Source organism: Aedes albopictus, chromosome 3, assembly GCF_035046485.1.
Source record: "Aedes albopictus strain Foshan chromosome 3, AalbF5, whole genome shotgun sequence".
Taxonomy (NCBI): domain Eukaryota; kingdom Metazoa; phylum Arthropoda; class Insecta; order Diptera; family Culicidae; genus Aedes; species Aedes albopictus.
Genome location: NC_085138.1, coordinates 198,913,663 through 198,938,502, shown reverse-complemented (window position 1 = coordinate 198,938,502; position 24,840 = coordinate 198,913,663). Strand labels below are relative to the sequence as shown.

Here is a 24,840-nt window from a genome sequence, read left to right as displayed (position 1 = left end):
TTTTTCTGTTCTTTCTGTTCTTAACAGGAACAACTACGCAGACGACGGGAAGAGGAGGAACGAATAGCAGCTCAGAATGACTTTCTACGAAACAGCATCAGGGGTTCGCAAAAATTGCGACACTTGCAGGACAACCCAGTCGTCGAGAAACCCACCATAGGTGTTGACAATGAGGCCTACACGGAGGATGAAGAACCCGAAAAGATTATCGGTGAGACCATTCCATTTGGATTATTTTTAATTGTATTCTAATCTTTGGATTTCCTAGGATATGGTGAGTTAGTATCGGCCTTGCAGCGATTACAGGGTCACCTCAACAAACATGGCTTGGCCGCACTCGCTGGTAGAGTTACGGCGGCTCAAAGTCTTCTGCTGGGTCCAGGTATTGCACGTGCCCTCGCTGCTCGCACGGCTGTTCTGGAGAGGAGGCGACCACGGATACAAAACCCCATTTGCTCAAATGCTCAGGCACTGGCTAAGGACGTAAGTGTTCACGGTTGAGTTCAGATTTGCAACATTTAGCGCTAACAATCACTTCTGCTTGCAGTGCGTCGAATCCCTGGCCCAGTCAAGTACACCAGCTGCAATAGAACTATGTGATCTGCTCTCGACGTACGAAATGGAAGGACTGTTGCAGGCGCACGATCGGATCGCGTCGACAACCGATCGTTCGCCCGCCTACGGAGTCAGTGCAGCCAGTCAGAATCCCGCGGTGCCATTGCCATTGAACAATAATACGATGACCAGCGCTACTCCGGTCAAACCGACATCAGTTTTGCCATCTATTCCAAATAATACTAGCCTAGTTAATAACAATAACAATAATATAGCAAAGGTGGGTTGAGTCACCTGAGATGTTTTCTTTTGATTGTTAATAAATATCTCCTTATCCATTGCAGCGTGAGCCTATGAGCGTTCCTCTCGGTGTTCTGCGGGACGGTAGTCAGGATCACATAAGAATAATACAAATTGAAAAGTCTTCTGAACCGCTGGGAGCCACCATTCGGAACGAGGGAGAGGCCGTGGTGATTGGACGGGTGGTGCGTGGAGGAGCCGCCGAAAAGTCCGGTCTGTTGCACGAGGGAGACGAACTGCTCGAAGTAAACGGTATCGAAATGCGTGGGAAGTCCATAAATGACGTCTGTGCTCTGCTCAGTGCAATGACCGGTACACTTACGTTCCTAGTAGTACCCGCTAGCAGGCCTCCATTGGATCCGACCATACGAGGTGGAACACGGACCGGGTCCTGCGCGGTATTGCACGTTAGAGCACACTTTGACTATGATCCGGAAGACGACCGGTACATTCCGTGCCGTGAGCTTGGCATCAGTTTTCAGAAAGGAGATGTGTTGCATGTGATATCTCGTGACGATCCCAACTGGTGGCAAGCGTATCGAGAAGGAGAGGAAGACCAAACCTTGGCCGGACTTATACCGAGCCAGTCATTCCAGCATCTGTGCGAATCCATGAAATTGGCCAATGCCGGAGAGGTCGGTTTGAGAGCTCGAAGGGACGCCAACGGTAAGGCTGGTGGATTTACATTGCTTTGTGCCAGAAAAGGACAGAAGAAGAAAAAGAAGGCCAGTAGCGAGCATGGCTACCCTCTGTACGCTACAGCAACCGCCGAAGATCCGGAACCAGAGGAGATCCTAACGTACGAGGAGGTCGCCCTGTACTACCCTCGTGCATCCCACAAACGGCCGATAGTGCTGATTGGCCCACCGAACATTGGACGGCACGAACTTCGACAACGACTGATGGCCGATTCGGAACGATTTGCTGCTGCCATTCCTCGTAAGAACTTTGGTCTCTATGGTCAGGAACTCACTCTCGCTGAACTATTCTTTATTTACTTTCAGACACATCTCGTCCTCAACGCGAGGGAGAAATTCCTGGACAAGACTATCACTTCATCTCGAGACAGCAGTTCGAGGCGGATATACTCGCAAGGAAGTTCGTTGAACACGGAGAGTACGAGAAGGCTTATTACGGTTAGTATTTAGATAACTTCCTTCATGAATCATTAATGAAATTGTTCCTAATGAGCTACTTATAAGCGTAACTGAAGGGGCCACTCATTGTCAATCGTTATAAAAACGAGTTGCTCCCCTACTTCGAAGGAATGCCCGTCCATCGTAACATTGCTCACTAGATGATTGTTGTCATGCTCTGCCTACCAGCACGTACTTTGGTTTGAACGCATTCAATTTTCAATTCGATCTTTGTTGATTCGCGTTTCAAGCGGGTGAAAAGCTCTACCATCGCTCTAAACATTATGGCGATACCCAGGTAACAATGATAGCTGAATAATAGCTTATTCAGCCAAAATTTGCAAAATCAAGCTTAAGAGCAGCTTATTCATCTGTTGTAAAGCAATCATGTTTGTTGGGTAATGTCCATGTCGACCGCAAAGCTAATCAATTGACCTGGTTTCGTAAAAACCGTACCTCGATTGTTAAGCCCGACACATCGCTTTACACCTGAAAAGCAATCTTGGCAATCCGTCACCTTGTCGCAGTTCCCAGCAAGATCCTAGGCAAGATCCCAATGAACGGGATAGTTCACACGAAACTTTAACACAATTTTGCACACCCTCCATCATTGCTAAAACCAATCTGATCAGTGTAGTGAATCAGCTTCCCAGGATAGCCGTTCTTGTCCATGATTTGCCATAGCTGAGTGCGGTCAATTATATCGTATGCCTCCTTGAAGTCGATGACCGGGTGATGCGTAGAATTTACGGTATTTCTGGGACATTTGCACACGGTGAAAATCTGGTCCGTTGTCGACCGCCCGTTGATGAAGCCAAACTCAGACGATGGAAATGATCAGGGAAAGCACTTTATATGCGTTGATAGGGTAAGTGTACCAATTATGGCACTACCTAAGGAAAGCTATTTATACAAAAATAACGAGAAGACCAACGAATGTCATCAATAAGTTAAAAGACAGCTTAGTTTCCATACTTTACATGAAAAATATAGAAACGGAGCCAAAACTACTTTTAGTATTAATTACAGTGTGTGCCAATGATAGGAACCCTGTACCAGTTATGGTTATATTTTTTAACTTCGGTTCCTTTTCGCACTATTTGCATGCATTCCTTATGGGGATAGCCATAACTGGTACATTATGGCAAAAAAGGATGCAAGGAAGCCGAAATTTTAAGGAAAATGATTTATTTCTACCATGATTTGAGGAAAATGTGAAGTTTAAATGAGAGCGACTATCTTTTGTGAACGTGATCTGTTGTTCACATTTTTTTTTCTTGTTGGTTTACATCGTTAAAGGGTGAAAATTAACTATGGCGAATAATTGGTACTATAGCCATAATTGGTACAGTTACCCTAGTGATCGTTTTGAAATTCCGAGTTCTCACATTCCAAATGGTCGCCTTTTTCTGTGATTGTAGAAGATTATCACTTTCTACCACTTTTTCTACGCACATCTTGATAAGTTTAGCTTCGATATCATCCTTACCATCTGCATTGTTGGTTTCAAGTTTTTGAATGGAACCCTTTACATCCCTCGCCATGCGAGTTGGATCAGTTCCGAACTTGGCTGCATTGACGTTGTCGTCAAAGTAGTCGCTTCCTTCGTCGCTTTGATCTTTCGTGTCTACGTTATCCTCGTTATTCAGGTGTTCTATCACCTACGTTCGTCCGTCAACAGGGTCCCGTCCTCATCCTTGCAGATTTCAGCTCGCAGCAAGGAACCGTACAGAACACGTTGAGCTGGTAGAGCTTCCTTGCAGCACAAGGATGCACGAATCCTTCCAAGTGTTTGATATTCACGAACAGCAAGGCAGTCGCTGAATGATAGACGAATATCGCCGTCACTGTACCCGCCAGTAACGGCAATCGGGTCGCGGATAGATTCGAAAAAATCGCGGCAATATAGACGACGAGTACATTCCTCTTGCAGGAGTTGGTGTCTACTACTTACGAGGGCTTTGTGGTCGCTAAGATAAACGGGATCTCCTTCTGTAACTGCTATTCGCCTACGCTGTGGTCGATCGAACAGTTCACGCAGATGCTGGACTGTATGGCAACCGTACGAAGGGCGAAAGCCGGTAGTAATGGAGGGTGACTTCAATGCTTGGTGGGATGAGATATCCGTTTCACGAGCCAGTGGGGTCAAATTCTGCTAGAGGCACTTGCCATGCTAAACGTACCAAAAGTACATACCTTCAGCCAAAACGGAGCGGAGTCGATCTCTACGTTACTTTTTGTAGTCCCGGTCTAACAAGTAATTCAAACTGAAGGGTACGATGCCTACACTTACAGCGACCACCTGGTGGTTCGCTACAGTATCGACTACTACAGCAGATAGCGGGTAGAGGACGGACTAGCTAGACCAAGGCCAAGCCCTCGTAGATGGAAGACAACATACTTCAACGACGAGGTATTTAGGGTCAGTGAAACTTAGGGACCGTTCATAAACCACGTAGACTTTTGGGGGGGGGGTCTGGCCAAAGTCTACGCTCCATACAAATTTTCAAATGTTTGTATGGACAAAAGTCTACGAGGGGGGGGGGTCTAAGGTTGCCAAATTCTGGTCTACGTGGTTTTTGAACAGCCCCTTATTAGTCTAATACGGGTACGAGTGGGTAGCGGTGCTCTCGCGTGCATACGATGTGACCATGCCTAGACAAAGCCCACCCAAGGAATGGGAGACCACCGGCGTACTAATGCGCTCAAGCGATTGGAAATATCCCAATGAAATAAAGATCCATGAAGCAAGCTTCCAATCGCATTTCCTTTTTCGTGTCTGGGATCTCTCTCTCTCTCTCTTTCCTCTCTCTTCTCTCTTCTTGGCGTAACGTCCTCATTGGGACAAAGCCTGCTTCTCAGCTTAGTGTTCTATGAGCACTTCCACAGTTATTAACTGAGAGCTTCCTCTGCCAATGACCATTTTGCAGAGTATCTTCGTGCCTGCCACACGATATACGCATGCCCAAGGAAGTCAAGGAAATTTCCTTTACGAAAAGATCCTGGACCGACCGGGAATCGAACCCGTCTCCCTCAGCATGGTCATGCTGAATATCCGTGCGTTTACCGCCTCGACTATATGGGCCCATCGTAAGGTATAGATTCGTTATAGTAGTGTATAACACAAATTATACAGACCAACCAAAATGTTTACTGCGTATCTCTTGTTGGCTACCCTGCAATTGTAGTTTATGGCTGATTCAAAGGGCCGGCCAACAAACTTTTAAATTTCTTCGCATTGTCTCTCCTGAACAATCATAATAATAATAATGATCGCTATTACAGGAACATCGTTGGAGGCGATTCGAGCAGTGGTGGCCAGTGGAAAGATATGTGTGCTGAACCTCCATCCCCAGAGCCTAAAACTTCTACGTTCTTCGGACCTGAAGCCCTACACAGTTCTGGTGGCACCACCAAGTTTAGAGAAGCTTCGTCAGAAGCGAATACGTGCTGGGGAACCTTACAAGGTATGATGTTAGCCTATTTTAGCTCTTTTATCAAATCCTTAACAATAATTCCCCTAAAACAGGAAGAGGAACTGAAGGAGATCATTGCCACGGCGCGGGACATGGAGGCACGGTGGGGCCACCTGTTCGATATGATCATCATCAACAATGACACGGAGCGAGCCTACCATCAGCTTCTCGCCGAAATAAACTCACTCGAACGTGAACCACAATGGGTGCCAAGTAGCTGGCTGCATAACTAATTGCCTGGTCAGTGATCCATTTTCTACTTATACATTTCTTTTTTTCGTTGTTTGTAAAGGAAAGAACACTATCGTTTAAGTCTGATATACTGATTAGTGAGCGTACAGATAAATTATCGTAATTTATGTAAGTAGATACTTAGACAGAAGAACAAAACATTCCAATAGCAGAACAAACTTTGTCCATGCATATACTACAACTTGGAATGACGAAACTGGATGATTGCTGAAAATCAAAACACGTTTATAGGAGTATGCAAATAAAAACCCAATTAATAGTTAAGCAAAGTTGTTATTTTCGTTTTTAAAAACAGAGTATAAAAGATTTATTTTATATTTAGATCATTTCCTGTAAAAACATACATAGAAAGATTGTTTTATATGTAAATTTTATTTATCTGTCCATATTCCTGTACAATTATGGAGGAAAAACTGAACACAATAAAAGCAATTTCTAAATGTTAAAAGAATAAACTTAAAATAGTCAAACTCAAAAACCCCTTACATAATTCAATAAACGTAACGCATTATAATATTCAGACTAAAACAAAGGAAAAGAAACACAAAATCGAAAAATTCATTGATCCGGTTCGAAAAAATATGAGAATAACAAAAAAAATATTCGTGTTCACAATTTACTCTAGAAAGAAAAGAACATCATAACTAGCGATAACTAGCAGTAACAAATTGAAGGAAAAGAAAAAAAACATAAAACAAGACATAGAACAAAAAACAACCAGCTTAAATTCATCCACAAAGAGTTTAAAAATTGATATTTTTGATACGTATTCAAATGAAGTCGAGAATCGTTTGCAGTTAGCTGCCGATTAGTTTGCGACATTAAAAAAAAGTAAATTCTCTCCGGTCCGATAAAAACCGCCTTCGAAAACAAGAAAGAAACAAAAAATGAAAGTAAAGGAATCAAGAAAATATTATTACGCTCAATATTATGCATGTATAGTCGTAATAACAAAAAACGAATAATAAACCACCAGAGAAACGAGAAAAAGATGATACCCACCCAATAAAGTTGGGAAACGTTGATTTGTTTTATCCGAATTCATAAGCACGATACACAATGCATCATGCAGGGGCCTTTTCCGGTATCGATGTTCAAACCTGAGCATCTTTTCTCTAGTCAGGTTTGCAGTAGCGGGCCCAAACAAAGCCTTGTATCACAAACTTATTTACAGACGGGACACTGGCGATTTTTCCATGGCTCACTTCTTAACGACTATTCACAGTGTACTTGTTTTGGATTCGAGGGGTTATGCGGAAAAAAGTATGTACTAGATTCGCTGTCAGAAATGACGTTTGATTGACGTTTCGTTTATTTTGTGTTTGGTTTATTTACTTCCAAGGTGACACCACAAGCAAAAAAAACTGAAAACGTGTACCGGCTGACGTTGGTGGCATCGACGAGAGCAACTGCTATCTGGGCAACGGGCTTCCGTGATCCTGTGGTCAGTGAACCGGACGAAAGCCGTATGTCGGACTTGTTCCCAGGTAAGTGAATTGCGAGAGTCATACCTCCGAGGTAACCTGTGTCTCGGATCAGTCGTAGTTTTGCGTCGGCCGGTTCCGATAATATTCTTATCTAGGATGCCATTACAATGATCACATCCTCATGATGATAAGCCTGGGCGTGATTGTAGATTTTACTTCATATCCTCATGGTTATTTTCCAGCCAACTGAACGCGATGAGCATTGCGAACAGTGGACCGTCCTGATGATGCGGGGACATTGGACATGGCCTACCGGAAGGCCAAGAAGAAAAATCCAGCCGGAAGAAGGGAAAGGTAGATGAAAAACAAGGACTACCGGAAAAACCATGAAGAATAGCTAGAGGTAAGGTGTTCTCGGAAGCTGCAGCTCAAGATCATCACTCTCAAGGTGGGCAACCTGAGGAGGATCCTCGACAACGACAAAAAGACACTATGGGGACCTGAGGCTCGGGCCCAACAATGCCGTGCTGGTGATACACGAAGTGTGTGAACGTAAGTTTTCGCGGGCATGTTCAAGGATAGGGTGGAAAGGGGCGGAAGAATTTTATATATAAGCAATGCCAAACACTTCTGATCGCCCACAGCTGCTTTCCAGTAGTTCCTTAGGAATTCCTCCACGAGTTCCTCGGGAGTACCTCTAGAAGTTCCAAGGGAATTCCAGCGGGAGTTCTTCGAGAATTTCTCCAGGAGTTTTCCATCGGCATTTTTTTTCTAGGAGTTCCTTTGATATTCCTCCAGGAATTCCTCGAGAATTTCTCTAACAGTTCCTCTGCATTTTTCCAGAAGTTGCTCAGGAATTCATCCAGCAGTTACCAGCAAATTCCAGCATATCCTTTTCTAACCGGAAAATCCGGAAAATATTTATTCGTTGCTAACCGTGGCTAAACTGAGCAGCAGTAAGACGCGTTAAACGACGGTTAGCAACGGATAAATGCGGATTTTCCAGGTTAGCGAAGGAAGTGCCATTCCCCCTGATTTCTCCAGGTTTTCTTACAGAAGTTCCTCAGGAATTCCACCAGAAATTCCTCAGGAAATTCTCCAGGAGTTCCTCGGGAATTCCCACAGCAGTTCCCCGGGAATTCCTCCAGGGTTTCCTTGAGAATACCTGCCGGTGTTCCTCGGGAATTCCTTCAGGGTTTTCTCAGGGATTCCTCCTGGTGTTCCTCGGGAATTCCTCCAGGAGTTTCCCGGGAATTTTTCCAAGAAATCCTTGGAATCTCTTTAGGTGTGCCACGGGAATTCCTCCAGGATTTTCTCAGGGATTCCCCCTGGAGTTCCGTGGCTTGACCATACGACAACTAACTTGCTAAAAGAAGAAATACATAATGGACAACAACACAAGCCAAACAAGAAGACAAGTACAAATCGTATGACTAGAACACTGCCCCTCTTCGCATGTCAGTCCCATGTTGTTTTTCAAAGTGCCTACGTTATGCTTTATAACTCCAATTGTTTTCAAAAAAGTGTATTCATGTGATGCATAAACTTTTCGTGGCACATTGAGCCGTGAAATGAGGCGAGAAAAATATCAAATTTATTTTAAATGGGCTCGTGAGAGACAAAAATATGATTTGCATTAGAAACAACATGGGACTGACATGCCAAGAGGGGCAGAACACGACATCCTTAACTTGAAGACTGACTGACCAGCTGAAAATTTCCCAACTTTCTACCGTAACTTTCTGAAACAGTAAGCAACAGTGTTTTAATGGATATCATTTTCCGCGTACGGCTGGCAAACTGCTTCTGGAAGATAACGTACTCTTTTCTATCTTCAGGTCTAGTGTAGAGGTTTCCACTCTGTTCAGAGTGCAGTTAGTAACCTAGCAAAAAAACAGTTCCTCGAGAATTTCACCAAGCATTTCCTAAAGAAATTTTTCCGAGAGTTGATTGAGAATTCCTCCAGAAGTTCTTGCAATCCCTTAACCCGTAAAGTGGCAGGACGGTCCGAAAATTTTCAAAAATCGAGATCTCAGTGGTTTTTTGAGCTTTTAAGTTATTATTTTTTTTTTTTTTGATTATAATTAAGGAGAATAGTTCAGTAACAAATTTTGAAAACGACGTATAATCAATAGTGTAGCATTGATTATACGTCGTTTTCAAAATTTGTTACTGAGTTGTACTTCAAGATGCACCAATGGACACCCCCCCGCACCCACCTCCTTTTTTTGGCGAGCCGAAATAGATGGCTTTTATTTGTATTTTTTTGGAATGCTCCATGAAACTGTTTACAGTCATGACTTAAGTCATAAAAAAATATGTTTCACGGATCCTAGATGACAAGTTTACTTCGTTGAACGTGTTTTATCAACCTAGATCATCTTAAGGCCTCCAATATACTATGGAATTACAGTCATAATACTCTGTAAGCTCCTAAATGTTATGTCTGCAATTATTTCATGGAACAAGAGTGTGAGAATACTCCTAGAGCCGCCAGACATATGCTGGCAACTATCTTCTTGCTGTTTGGATGTTCTATGATATCCAAACTATCCTGGAGTTACGACCTCATGTACAACAAGATCTACCACAGCCATCAGTCAATCTACGTTTGCGGTTATTGTCCGCTGGTATCCATGGTGCTCCGAAATGCAACGAGATGTCCTGTCTGAGGTCGTACGACATTGTAAGGTTTACAAAATGTCCTGGAGTTCAGGACTTTCAAGTTCTACAGAATCTACCTCAATTGCCATTCAATCTACGTTTGCGGGTACTATCCGTTGATATCCATGGTGCTCCGAAATGCAACAAGAAATCCTTTCTGAGTTTGTACGACATTGTAAGGTTTTCAAAATATTCTGGAGGTCAGAACTTTCAAGTTCTACAGAATTTACCTCAATTGCCATTCAATCTACGTTTGCGGGTACTGTCCGCTGATATCCATGGTGCTCCGAAATTAAACGAGAAGTCCTTTCTGAGATCGTACGACATGGTAAGGTTTACAAAATGTCCTGGAGGTCAGAACTTTCAAGTTCTACAGAATCTACCTCAATTGCCATTCAATCTATGTTTGCGGTTACTGTCCGCTGATATCCATGGTGCTCCGAAATGCAACGAGAAGTCCTTTCTGAGGTCGTACAACATTATAAGGTTTACAAAATGTCCTGGAGTTCAGGACTTTCAAGTTTCGAGATCCTCGGAAATTTCCCCAGGAGTTCCTCGGGAATACCTCCAGGTATTACATAGGAATTCCTCCAGGAGTTCCAGCGGGAGTTTCTCGAGAATTTCTCCAGAAGTTTCTCGGGAATTTCTCCAGAGTTCCTCAGGATTTTTTCCAGGAGTTTATCGGCATTTTTTTCAAGGAGTTCCTTTGGAATTCTCCCAGGACTTCCTCGATAATTTCAACAGTTACTCGGCATTTTTTACAGAAGTTGCTCGGGAATTCATCCAGCAGTTCCCAGAAAATTCCTCCAGGATTTCCCCGGATATTTCTGCAGGAGTTTCTCGGGAATTTCTCCTGAAGTTTTTCCAGAAGTTCCTCAAGAATTCCTCCAGAAGTTCCTCAGGATATCCTTCAAGAGTTCCTCAGGAATTCGTCGGGAATTCCCCCAGCAGTTTTTCAGAATTCCTCCTGGGTTTTCTTGGGAATACCTTCAGGAGTTCCTCGGACATTCCTCAAGGAGTTCCTCAGGAAATCCTCGTGGAGTTCCTCGGGAAATCCTTTAGGAGTTTCTTGAGAATTCTTCCAGGAGTTACTTGGGAATTTCTCCAGTACTTTTGGAAAGTTTTCCTGAAGTTCCATGGAAATTTCACCAGAAGTACTTCGTAAACACCTCCTAAAATATCAAGAAAATTCCTCCAGGAGTTCCTCAGGAATTCCTCCAGGATTTTCTTGGTAATTCCTCAGAAATTTCTCCAGGAGGTTCTCGAGAATTATTCCTAAAGTTCTTTGGGAATTTCTGCTCGAGATCCTCGGGATTTTTTCCTGGAATTGATCAAGCATTCCTCCGGGAGTTCTTGGAATTCCTCAAGGAGTTCCTCGGAAATTTCTCTCGAAGCTCCACGGGAATTCCACCAGGAGTTCCTCGGAAATTTCTCGAGGAGTTCCTTGCATTTTTTCCAGGAGTTACCATTAGAATAACTAGCCGCAGAAGTTCAATGTCGTGACTGTTCGTGTGACTAACATCTAGTTTGCCTGGCCCTCACATCGTCACTAGCTGTACTAGAAGTGTCAAATAAATTTTGTTTATCAAAACAAAAGATCCTCTATAAGATGGGCACTTAAAAATAGTCAATTATAACAATTAAAGTTACTAGAATAATTAATTAGGAAAAGTAGCTACAGCGCCATTGGAGTTCTAGTGTATTTCTATTGAGTTACCTGTCAATGCATCGTTCCTCAGGAACATCCACAGGAGTTTCTCGGATTTTTTTCCAGGAGTTCCTCGGAAATTTCTCCAGAAGTTGCATGGAAATTCCTCCAGGAGTTTCTCGGGAATTCCTCCAGGAGTTCCTCGGGAATTTCACCAGGAATTTCCTAAGGAAGTTCTTGGAATCCCTCAAGGAGGTCCTCGGAATTTCCTCCAGCAGTTTCTTGAGTATTCCTTCAGGAGGTTTTTATTTCGGAATTCCTTGAGGACATCCTCGGAAATTTCTCAAGGAGTTTCTCGGGAATACCTCAAGAAATTGCATGAGAATTCCTCCAGGATATCCTTGGAATTTCCTTCAGGAGTTCCTTAGGAATTTCTCCAGGAGTAGGAATTCTTCCAGAAGTTCCTTGAGAATTCCTCCTAGAGATGCTCGGGAATACCTCCAGAAATTGCACGGGAATTCCCCCAAGAGCTCCTTAGGAACTTCTACAGGAGTTTCTCGGAAATTCCTCCAAGAATTCTACGGAAATTCCTCCAGGAGATCCCCGGAAATCTCTCCAAAAGTTCCATTGAAATTCGCCCAGGAGTTTCTCAGGAATTCTTCCTAATTTTCCTTGGGGATTTTTCCGGGAGTTGATCGAGAATTCCTCCAGAAGTTCATTCGACAAAAGTAGGCATTGGAGAAAATGGAGCCCAAAGATTCAACTTTTAAAAGTATGGAAATGAACCTGAATTTGAAAAATTTCTCATAAATTCGTAATCAATCGTTCAGCAGTGAAATTGTCTACAGCACATCTTATGTGCTAGACGAATTGTTAAAAAATAAATCGGACCTGATTATGATTCATGACACGCTTTACTGCCAGTTTATTTTTCCAGTGTGACTTTTATGCGGTTACATTGGCCAGAGTTTCTTGAGAAATTCCCGATGAACTCCTGGAGGATTCCCTAGGAACTCCTGGAGAAATTCCCTAGGAACTCCTGGAGGAATTGCCGAGGAACTCCTGGAAGAATTCCTGAGGAACTCCTGGAGGAATTCGCGAGGAACTCCTGGAGGAATTCCCGAGGAACTCCTGGAGGAATTCCCGAGGAACTCCTGGAGTAATTCGCGAGGAACTCGTGGAGGAATTCCCGAGGAACTCCTGGAGGAATTCCCGAGCAACTCCTGGAGGAATTCCCAAGCAACTCCTGGAGGAATTCCCGAGCAACTCCTGGAGGAATTCCCGAGCAACTCCTGGAGGAATTCCCGAGGAACTCCTGGAGGAATTCCCGAGGAAATCCTGGAGGAATTCCCGAGGAAATCCTGGAGGTATTCCCGAGGAACTCCTGGAGGAATTCGCGAGGAACTCGTGGAGGAATTCCCGAGGAACTCCTAGAGGAATTCCCGAGGAACTCCTGGAGGAATTCCCGATGAACTCCTGGAGGAATTCCCGAGGAACTCCTGGAGGAATTCCCGAGGAAATCCTGGAGGTATTCCCGAGGAACTCCTGGAGGAATTCGCGAGGAACTCGTGGAGGAATTCCCGATGAACTCCTGGAGGAATTCCCGAGGAACTCCTGGAGGAATTCCCGAGGAACTCCTGGAGGAACTCCTGGAGGAACTCCTGGAGGAATTCCCGAGGAACTCCTGGAGGAATTGCCGAGGATCTCCTGAGGGAGTTTCTGAGGAACTTTCTTGACATTGAGTACCGTTGTACAGGAATTACACTCGTATCACATGTTTGTCCGGGATATAAAATACAGGGATGGATGAAAATGTCTAAATTTTCAAAACAAACCGCAAATATTTACATCATATATTTTCTTTTATTATAAAAGCACTGTAATAAATCTGCAAAATGTGTCGTATATCTCAAGAGAATCTCCTATCCGGAGCATAAATTTTGAATGAATTGTAAACTATTTATGGATACCCGAAAAATATTAAAAATAGCCGCCATGGGTTAACATTAATCTATTTTTAATTTCTTACAGTTGTATCTGCTAACCGTTGCTATGTTAAAACCGCATCTGTGATTACCTAACCACCTAAATTCTAATCATCATCATATATGGATCATCACGAAACGCACGCTGCTTTTAAATATAAATAATATTACAATTATTGTGACAATTATTATTATCAATAAAAAACAATGTAGGGCTTGGGAGGGGAGGGTGTATTGCGTTGCTGGGCTGTTTCAACTATCCGAAGTACAAAGGCTCTGATCAAGGTGAGTGATAGTAGCTAGACATTCTTAACATCTTTCTTAAACTTCAAGAGAAGTTACATATTTCCATAAATGTTTAGTTACTTTAGTACATAGTTACTTGTATTTAGAATTTTCAATTATTCAGGTGCACCATGTCCTCTCAAATAGCAAGGTGATGCTTCATCTATTCTCAGTTTTAAAGTGTGTAACTTTTTTTAACACACAGCAATGATTCGATTGCCTCTTAAGGGTCAGTAATAAATAATAAGAATAATAATTAAACCTGAAGAGAAGTTACAGAGGATCATACATGTAGTAAGAATTTCTAATTAATTATGTTCACCATGTCTTCAGAAATAGCAAGGTAATGGTTTCATATATTAAGTATTTTTTTTTATATTTTTTCTAAACGAGTCTTCTCCATCAACTTTGTAAAATTTGCAGTTTAAAAGGTTTACCATGTCCTCCCAGAACTGCAAGGTGATGCTAAACAAGTCTTCTTCATCAACTTTGTAGTTTAAGGTTGAAGGATTCGTCATTGACATCACCGTCATCATTGAAATTTCAAAAGCAGTTTTCTTGCTCAAAACACTAATCTTTGTCATGAAAATGTATTCGCTGTATTCCAAATGCAGAATGGAATTCAGTGAATACATTTTCATAATGTACATTTGTGTTTAGAACGAGAAAACTGCCATCGAAATTTTAATGATGACGCTGATGTCAATGACGAATCCATCAACCTTAAAAGGTTCACCATGTCCTCCCAGAACTGCAAGGTGATGCTAAACAAGTCTTCTCCATCAACTTTGTAAAATTTGTATTTTAAAATGTTCACCATCTCCTCCCAGAATTGCAAGGTGATGCTAAACAAGTCTTCTTCATCAACTTTGTAGTTTAAAAGGTTCACCATGTCCTCCCAAAACAGCATGGTGAAGCTAATCAAGTTTTCTCCATCAACTTTGTATTTTAAAAGGTTCACCATGTCCTCTTAGAACTGCATGGTGATGCTAAACAAGTCTTCTTCATCAACTTTGCAGTTTAAAAGGTTCACCATGTCCTCCCAGAACTGCAAGGTGATGCTAAACAAGTCTTCTCCATCAACTTTGTAAAATTTGTATTTTAAAATGTTCACCATGTCCTCCCAGAACTGCAAGGTGATGCTAAACAAGTCTTCTTCATCAACTTTGTAGTTTAAAAGGTTCACCATGTCCTCCCAGAAATGCAAGGTGATGCTAAACAAGTCTTCTCCATCAACTTTGTAAAATTTGTATTTTAAAATGTTCACCATGTCCTCCCAGAACTGCATGGTGATGCTAAACAAGTCTTCTTCATCAACTTTGCAGATTAAAAGGTTCACCATGTCCTCCCAGAACTGCATGGTGATGCTAATCAAGTTTTCTCCATCAACTTTGTATTTTAAAAGGTTCACCATGTCCTCCCAGAATTGCAAGGTGATGCTAGACAAGTCTTCTCCATCAACTTTGTAGTTTAAAAGGTTCACCATGTCCTCCCAGAACTGCATGGTGATGCTAAGCAAGTTTTCTCCATTAACTTTGTAGTTCAAAAGGTTCACCATGTCCTCCCAGAACTGCAAGGTGATGCTTAACAAGTCTTCTCCATCAACTTTGTAAAATTTGTATTTTAAAAGGTTCACTATGTCCTCCCAGAACTGCAAGGTGATGCTAAACAAGTCTTCTTCATCAACTTTGTAGTTTAAAAGGTTCACCATGTCCTCCCGAATCTGCATGGTGATGCTAAACAAGTCTTCTTCATCAACTTTGTAAAATTTGTATTTTAAAATGTTCACCATGTCCTCCCAGAACTGCATGGTGATGCTAAACAAGTCTTCTTCATCAACTTTGCAGATTAAAAGGTTCACCATGTCCTCCCAGAACTGCAAGGTGATGCTAAACAAGTCTTCTTCATCAACTTTGTATTTTAAAAGGTTCACCATGTCCTCCCGAATCTGCATGGTGATACTAATCAAGTTTTCTCCATCAACTTTGTAGTTTAAAAGGTTCACCATGTCCTCCCGAATCTGCATGGTGATGCTAAACAAGTCTTCTTCATCAACTTTGTAAAATTTGTATTTTAAAAGGTTCACCATGTCCTCCCAGAACTGCAAGGTGATGCTAAACAAGTTTTCTTCATCAACTTTGTAGTTTAAAAGGTTCACCATGTCCTCCCAGAACTGCATGGTGATGCTAATCAAGTTTTCTCCATCAACTTTGTATTTTAAAAGGTTCACCATGTCCTCCCAGAATTGCAAGGTGATGCTAGACAAGTCTTCTCCATCAACTTTGTAGTTTAAAAGGTTCACCATGTCCTCCCAGAACTGCATGGTGATGCTAAGCAAGTTTTCTCCATTAACTTTGTAGTTCAAAAGGTTCACCATGTCCTCCCAGAACTGCAAGGTGATGCTTAACAAGTCTTCTCCATCAACTTTGTAAAATTTGTATTTTAAAAGGTTCACTATGTCCTCCCAGAACTGCAAGGTGATGCTAAACAAGTCTTCTTCATCAACTTTGTAGTTTAAAAGGTTCACCATGTCCTCCCGAATCTGCATGGTGATGCTAAACAAGTCTTCTTCATCAACTTTGTAAAATTTGTATTTTAAAATGTTCACCATGTCCTCCCAGAACTGCATGGTGATGCTAAACAAGTCTTCTTCATCAACTTTGCAGATTAAAAGGTTCACCATGTCCTCCCAGAACTGCAAGGTGATGCTAAACAAGTCTTCTTCATCAACTTTGTATTTTAAAAGGTTCACCATGTCCTCCCGAATCTGCATGGTGATACTAATCAAGTTTTCTCCATCAACTTTGTAGTTTAAAAGGTTCACCATGTCCTCCCGAATCTGCATGGTGATGCTAAACAAGTCTTCTTCATCAACTTTGTAAAATTTGTATTTTAAAAGGTTCACCATGTCCTCCCAGAACTGCAAGGTGATGCTAAACAAGTCTTCTTCATCAACTTTGTAGTTTAAAAGGTTCACCATGTCCTCCCAGAACTGCATGGTGATGCTAATCAAGTTTTCTCCATCAACTTTGTATTTTAAAAGGTTCACCATGTCCTCCCAGAATTGCAAGGTGATGCTAGACAAGTCTTCTCCATCAACTTTGTAGTTTAAAAGGTTCACCATGTCCTCCCAGAACTGCATGGTGATGCTAATCAAGTTTTCTCCATCAACTTTGTATTTTAAAAGGTTCACCATGTCCTCCCAGAATTGCAAGGTGATGCTAGACAAGTCTTCTCCATCAACTTTGTAGTTTAAAAGGTTCACCATGTCCTCCCAGAACTGCAAGGTGATGCTTAACAAGTCTTCTCCATCAACTTTGTAAAATTTGTATTTTAAAAGGTTCACTATGTCCTCCCAGAACTGCAAGGTGATGCTAAACAAGTCTTCTTCATCAACTTTGTAGTTTAAAAGGTTCACCATGTCCTCCCGAATCTGCATGGTGATGCTAAACAAGTCTTCTTCATCAACTTTGTATTTTAAAAGGTTCACCATGTCCTCCCGAATCTGCATGGTGATACTAATCAAGTTTTCTCCATCAACTTTGTAGTTTAAAAGGTTCACCATGTCCTCCCGAATCTGCATGGTGATGCTAAACAAGTCTTCTTCATCAACTTTGTAAAATTTGTATTTTAAAAGGTTCACCATGTCCTCCCAGAACTGCAAAGTGATGCTAAACAAGTCTTCTTCATCAACTTTGTAGTTTAAAAGGTTCACCATGTCCTCCCAGAACTGCATGGTGATGCTTAACAAGTCTTCTCCATCAACTTTGTAAAATTTGTATTTTAAAAGGTTCACCATGTCCTCCCAGAACTGCAAGGTGATGCTAATCAAGTCTTCTCCATCAACTTTGTAAAATTTGTATTTTAAAAGGTTCACCATGTCCTCCCAGAACTGCATGGTGATGCTAGACAAGTCTTCTCCATCAACTTTGTAGTTTAAAAGGTTCACCATGTCCTCCCAGAACTGCATGGTGATGCTAAGCAAGTTTTCTCCATTAACTTTGTAGTTCAAAAGGTTCACCATGTCCTCCCAGAACTGCATGGTGATGCTAAACAAGTCTTCTTCATCAACTTTGCAGATTAAAAGGTTCACCATGTCCTCCCAGAACTGCAAGGTGATGCTAAACAAGTCTTCTTCATCAACTTTGTATTTTAAAAGGTTCACCATGTCCTCCCAGAACTGCATGGTGATGCTTAACAAGTCTTCTCCATCAACTTTGTAAAATTTGTATTTCAAAAGGTTCACCATGTCCTCCCAGAACTGCAAGGTGATGCTAATCAAGTCTTCTCCATCAACTTTGTAAAATTTGTATTTTAAAAGGTTCACCATGTCCTCCCAGAACTGCATGGTGATGCTAGACAAGTCTTCTCCATCAACTTTGTAGTTTAAAAGGTTCACCATGTCCTCCCAGAACTGCATGGTGATGCTAAGCAAGTTTTCTCCATTAACTTTGTAGTTCAAAAGGTTCACCATGTCCTCCCAGAACTGCATGGTGATGCTAAACAAGTCTTCTTCATCAACTTTGCAGATTAAAAGGTTCACCATGTCCTCCCAGAACTGCAAGGTGATGCTAAACAAGTCTTCTTCATCAACTTTGTATTTTAAAAGGTTCACCATGTCCTCCCAGAACTGCATGGTGATGCTTAACAAGTCTTCTCCATCAACTTTGTAAAATTTGTATTTTAAAAGGTTCACCATGTCCTCCCAGAACTGCAAGGTGATGCTAATCAAGTCTTCTTCATCAACTTTGTAGTTTAAAAGGTTCACCATGTCCTCCCAGAACTGCATGGTGATGCTAAGCAAGTTTTCTCCATTAACTTTGTAGTTCAAAAGGTTCACCATGTCCTCCCAGAACTGCAAGGTGATGCTTAACAAGTCTTCTCCATCAACTTTGTAAAATTTGTATTTTAAAAGGTTCACCATGTCCTCCCAGAACTGCAAGGTGATGCTTAACAAATCTTCTTCATCAACTTTGTAGTTAAAAAGGTTCACCATGTCCTCCCAGAACTGCATGGTGATGCTAAGCAAGTTTTCTCCATTAACTTTGTAGTTCAAAAGGTTCACCATGTGCATGTCCTCCCAGAACTGCATGGTGATGCTAAGCAAGTTTTCTCCATTAACTTTGTAGTTCAAAAGGTTCACCATGTCCTTCCAGAACTGCAAGGTGATGCTAAACAAGTCTTCTTCATCAACTTTGTATTTTAAAAGGTTCACCATGTCCTCCCAGAACTGCAAGGTGATGCTAAACAAGTCTTCTCCATCAACTTTGTAAAATTTGTATTTTAAAATGTTCACCATGTCCTCCCAGAACTGCAAGGTGATGCTAAACAAGTCTTCTTCATCAACTTTGTAGTTTAAAAGGTTCACCATGTCCTCCCAGAAATGCAAGGTGATGCTAAACAAGTCTTCTCCATCAACTTTGTAAAATTTGTATTTTAAAATGTTCACCATGTCCTCCCAGAACTGCATGGTGATGCTAAACAAGTCTTCTTCATCAACTTTGCAGATTAAAAGGTTCACCATGTCCTCCCAGAACTGCAAGGTGATGCTAATCAAGTTTTCTCCATCAACTTTGTATTTTAAAAGGTTCACCATGTCCTCCCAGAATTGCAAGGTGATGCTAGACAAGTCTTCTCCATCAACTTTGTAGTTTAAAAGGTTCACCATGTCCTCCCGAATCTACATGGTGATGCTAAACAAGTCTTCTTCATCAACTTTGTAAAATTTGTATTTTAAAAGGTTCACCATGTCCTCCTAGAACTGCAAGGTGATGCTAAACAAGTCTTCTTCATCAACTTTGTAGTTTAAAAGGTTCACCATGTCCTCCCGAATCTGCATGGTGATGCTAAACAAGTCTTCTTCATCAACTTTGTAAAATTTGTATTTTAAAAGGTTCACCATGTCCTCCCAGAACTGCAAGGTGATGCTAAACAAGTCTTCTTCATTAACTTTGTAGTTTAAAAGGTTCACCATGTCCTCCCAGAACTGCATGGTGATGCTTAACAAGTCTTCTCCATCAACTTTGTAAAATTTGTATTTTAAAATGTTCACCATGTCCTCCCAGAACTGCATGGTGATGCTAAACAAGTCTTCTTCATCAACTTTGTATTTTAAAAGGTTCACCATGTCCTCCCAGAACTGCATGGTGATGCTAAGCAAGTTTTCTCCATTAACTTTGTAGTTCAAAAGGTTCACCATGTCCTCCCAGAACTACAAGGTGATGCTAAACAAGTCTTCTTCATCAACTTTGCAGATTAAAAGGTTCACCATGTCCTCCCAGAACTGCATGGTGATGCTAAACAAGTCTTCTTCATCAACTTTGTAGTTTAAAAGTTTCACCATGTCCTCCCAGAACTGCAAGGTGATGCTAAACAAGTCTTCTTCATCAACTTTACAGTTTAAAATGTTCACCATGTCCTCCCAGAACTGCATGGTGATGCTAAACAAGTCTTCTTCATCAACTTTGTAGTTTAAAAGTTTCACCATGTCCTCCCAGAACTGCAAGGTGATGCTAAACAAGTCTTCTTCATCAACTTTGTAGTTTAAAAGGTTCACCATGTCCTCCCGTATTTAGTGGTCCATAAGATATTCTTCCGTTCTTTCAAAATCTTACGCTTAGAAGGTTCACCATGTCCTCCCAGATTGTGTGGTGACGCAAAGCTCTTTGAATTTGTGGAACCACTCCAGTAGTGGTCCATAAGATAAGAAGGTTCAATCTGTCACTCAAGGTGGCATCACCCTCATTCTTGTTTACGGGCGTATCCGCTTTCGAGCGTATTTGGTTCTTTCGAATCCGTAGCCCATTTGATCTTGCTGGCGTAAACGGGAATACGGACGATTTACGTTCGTAAGTGGATTCGATCGAAAACAGAGGGTGTATGACTGATTCTTTCAGAGGAGTTCCCGGAAGCTGTTTTATTTTGGCAAATGTAGGTAGGTACAAAGGTTTGTGCCGCATTCATAACTTATATTTACCTTTTATCGAGTTTTCAACCTACATTTCATTTTGATACAGGGCCTTATTATGAGTGTCACTTCACGGTGGAAATCGATCACGGTGACACATTGCGAATCCACGGTGAAAAAGTTGTGGGTTAATCAAATGGGAATCACTTTCACCGTCCTTATTACCGGTGTCACTTTTTTGTTTTCACCGTGAAGTGACACTCGTAATCAGGCCCACACTTGATGCTCAACTGGTCCATTCCGATGAGCGGAGCTCCATTGTAGTAGAACGTACTAAGGTAAAGCATTATAAACGCAGTCTGTTCCGTTCCTTTCAGATCGCTTGTCCAACGCTGCTGAACTCTTGCGCAGTCTCCGCCGATATGTGGAGGCGCTCCCCGATCACCAACATGCCCCCATCCGACTAGTTCTCGGAATCGGCTGGTCCGTGGTGGTGGCGGACGTTCCTGGTGCCAACTGCTCTCTTTGTATTCCCTTGCGGCTGTTGGCAGCGTTGAGCTGATCACCCGAGTCCGCGCTCTTCGATCGACTGTCATCTTCCTCGACGGAGAGCTGTTTGTCAGCAACTTTTTGCCGAGTTTGTGGTGTGGCGGATGGTTCTACATACGGTGCCGTATGCCATGTAGTTGCTGCCGGAGGGTATGGGTATGGGAGCCGGGGATGCTGTGCTGACTGGTGCTGGTTTGGTGACTGCTGGACTGGATGCGAGTGTTGTTCACTGGTGGTTGTGGGCTTTGTCGGTTCCAGGGCGGGAGGTGCTGGCTCAGCAGCCCCTTACACAGCTCCCGGCTTTTTCGATGTTTGACCGAATTTGTAATCTAGCGTAGGCGAATTGGAGTTGCTGGACAGGTCACTTGACTGAAAGAAAAGATAATCGATTTGATTTTATATAGAAAATCTTAATAAATTATAATTACATTGATCAAAAACACGAAGACTTCTATACTTAGTATGTTTTGACTAGCTCGCTTGTTTTCTTTGGCTGGGGCTGGGGCAGGTTTCGGCTGAGGATGAACAACTGTAACTTGCGTCGTGGAGGGGCCTTTGACTGTAGTTTAGGCAGAAGAACTCGTTTCTACTGGGACTGGGCTTGAGGTGTCTTGCGGGATGTTTGTGTTGCGGTAGCCAATCTCGGCACTCTGCTCGCTCCGATTTGCTTTCATGTCAAGACGCACATTCATTATTATTTATAAACAAATCGATGCAGGAGTAAACAAGGAGCGAACTCAGACGAGAACGTGCACCATGCAGAAAAGACGGCCTTCTTCCAAATGCATTTTCAAGCCAAGGAATACATAATATTTTCAAGAGAATTTTGTATAATAAATCCTCAGTTTTGAAATAAATTAACTATATATCATCAAATTTGATTGAAGTCACATAAATATTTACCATTTTATGACAATTAAGGTGAATATTAATATAATTACTGACAAATTAATTGAAACGGAGCACGTTATTTATTCAAGTGTTTCTTGCATTGACGTTTTATTTCCACGTGTGAAAGAAAGGGACGGAAATAATATTTACATGACGAGGGGGGGTTCTGATGAACACGCTGAAAAAATCGTGATCAAAATAGAGGAAAATGTGCTAGTACTTCATGAAAAATTCTATTCCCGAGAACCATGATTTTTCATCGGATTTCTTCCCAGTAAGTGGTCTGTAAATAAGTTTGTGCTTGTATCCTCTTGAATAATTCGTGACAGTCTCCTTAATTATTCACACCCCTAAATATCTTTTGAAACCCTCCTTGAACCCAGTATGCACTTCCATCGCCAACCCTTGCTACATTATCACTCCTCCCTTTCCTATTGAACTCTCTAAAACATTCCTCGAATATCTGAAAGTGATGACATTTTCAGATTTCCCTCCGTTTTTTATACGGATTCGCGAATTAACACGGTTTTTTTACATGGTACGTATGTACCCCCGTGTGAAAAAGACCTTCATCTAGAGACCCACGCTTTACTTCTATTCCGAAGCAAGAACTCTTCTTTTATGGTTTTGTCGGGAGTGGGATTCGCTACCAGGTGCTCGGCCTGACAGTCACGTGTTCTAATAATCACACCATCAGGTCCGCTGTACCTTATTTACAATTTCCACCACTTGCGGTTTGAGATTGGTTCTTGGTCGTTCCCTCTCCCGTACGCCAGGTTGCCAACTATACTTCCATTCTCTTTATCCAAACTACAGGGTCGTAGTGAGGCTCGACCCGACATCCCTCCCTTACATTAATAGAAAAGGTAAAAATTCCCAATTAATATTCGTAATCCGTCAAGTACTTCGGTTAGCGATGCGACCACGTTGGACGATCAACCAACTCTTGTTGAATGGGTGGATTCAGTGGCTCCTTAGGGGCTGTCCATTAATTACGTAAGGGTTTATGGGGGGAGGGGGGGTTGAAAAATCGTACGTGCCATACAAAAATATTTGGGTTCTCACGCAGAATACGTCCAAACATCAAAAACTAAGGTGCCGCGCCAGTCGTTACATGGGGCGTAGAATTATACATCAATAGGAATGAACGTAAATCCCATATCCAGTCCACGCTACCTGACTTTTGACTGATCTTCAAATGCTTGAGGATAGTGGGATAGTCTTATTAGCCCGTTCAACCTCACCATTGGCTTGAGGCCAATATGGTGCCGTCCTTCGAAGTTTCATGAAGTGCTTGAATGGTGTACTTTGCTGTAATTTGTCTCATTACAACGGCTTCGGCAAATCGACTATAGTAGTCTAAATACGATGACCAAAATATTGTGTCCGGATGGCAATGGTCCCATAAAGTCTACAGCAATATCCGTCCATGGCTTCGTTGGCATTTTAGTCCTCAACAAGGGTTCCGGAGCCCCTAGCGTCGACACCAGCGTACATTGCATACAGCGTTTAACACAAGCTTCTACTGCCTCTTTATCAATCAATGGCCACCATACTTTTTGGCGAAGTCGTCGCTTCATCGCTGCGATGCCTGGGTGCGCCTCATGAGCTAGCTTAGTAACACGGTCTCTTAGTGACAATGGAATTACTAATCGAGAGAGAGCATCCGCTATGTTGGTTGATCCTGATATGTGTTCAATTTCATAGTTGTACGCCTCAAGACCCAGCACTCTATACGAGCACATGGCTTGGATCTTGGATTGAACAAAAACTGTAGGGCCCTGTAGTCTGTAAAGCTTGAATTTTTCTACACTCCATACAAGTGCCAAGCTTCTCGTTCCGTCTGGAAATACTTCTTCTCGACATCTGTTAGGGATTTGCTTGCAAACGCTATGACTCGGTTCGTACCTTGCAAGTCCTCTTGGAGCAAAACAGCTCCGAGGCCAGTTGGACTAGCATACGACATAAGCTTTGTACGATTAAGAGGATTGAAAAATCCGAGATAGTCAATTTTACAAATCGCTGCTTTTAACCCTTCGAAATCTGCCTTTTCGGTGTCAGTCCACTTGAATTGTACCAAATCGGGAATGAATCGCCCAATGTAGCAGACCAACCCCAAAAAACTTCTTAGCTCGGATATGTTGTGAGGCTCCCTAAATTTCTGAATTGCATCAATTCTACTTTCTGTTGGTCTAACGCCGTCGACAGAAACCCTGTGACCAACAAACTCCAACGACGTTACGTTGAATATGCATTTTCTTTCGTTCAATAGCACTCCATAATCGGACAGCCTTGCCAACACAGCCCTCAAGCTTTCGTCGTGTTCTTTTTGCGTTCTACCATTCATTTTCATTTATTTAGTTAACATCAAATTCATGATAATACTGAATCAACAATTTGCCGCCATAATACTCGATTTGCAGCTGCAGCTCTCCATCCTCGGTCACACCCAACACTCGCCAGATCACGCTCCACCTGGTCCGCCCATCGTATTCTCTGCGCTCCACGCCTTCTTGTACCAACCGGATGGTTAGCAAACACCAGCTTTGCAGGGTTGTTGTCCGCCATTCTTGCAACATGCCCTGCCCATCGTATCCTTCCGGCTTTGGCCACTTTCTGGATGCTGGGTTCGCCGTAAAGTGCAGCGAGCTCGTGGTTCATCCTTCTCCGCCACACACCGTTCTCCTGTACGCCGCCGAAGATCGTCCTTAGCACCCGTCGCTCGAAAACTCCGAGTGCTTGCAGGTCCTCCTCGAGCATCGTCC

General features: G+C 42.3%; 1 protein-coding gene and 1 long non-coding RNA gene across 15 annotated transcripts in view; one reads left to right on the top strand and one right to left on the bottom strand.

Moving 5' to 3' along the window:
* LOC109404436 (protein PALS1) overlaps positions 1 to 6,714 on the top strand; it is a 462,049-nt gene extending 455,335 nt beyond the window's left edge. For all 14 annotated transcript variants that reach the window (XM_062858449.1, XM_029863218.2, XM_062858454.1 and 11 more), the window contains 7 exons: positions 28 to 211; positions 269 to 483; positions 548 to 835; positions 900 to 1,794; positions 1,860 to 1,991; positions 5,277 to 5,458; positions 5,521 to 6,714. In XM_062858449.1, coding sequence (XP_062714433.1) covers positions 28 to 211; positions 269 to 483; positions 548 to 835; positions 900 to 1,794; positions 1,860 to 1,991; positions 5,277 to 5,458; positions 5,521 to 5,700 — 2,076 coding nt within the window. In that variant the 3' untranslated portion in view covers positions 5,701 to 6,714. The remainder of the gene's footprint in view (positions 1 to 27; positions 212 to 268; positions 484 to 547; positions 836 to 899; positions 1,795 to 1,859; positions 1,992 to 5,276; positions 5,459 to 5,520) is intronic.
* Positions 6,715 to 20,675: 13,961 nt separating this feature from the next.
* Positions 20,676 to 22,375, bottom strand: LOC134284205 (uncharacterized). Its single transcript, XR_009995697.1, has 2 exons — positions 21,613 to 22,375; positions 20,676 to 21,553 (listed from the first exon to the last, which is right to left on the bottom strand). It is a non-coding gene; the product is annotated as an uncharacterized LOC134284205 (long non-coding RNA).
* Between the last annotated feature and the right edge of the window lie 2,465 nt (positions 22,376 to 24,840).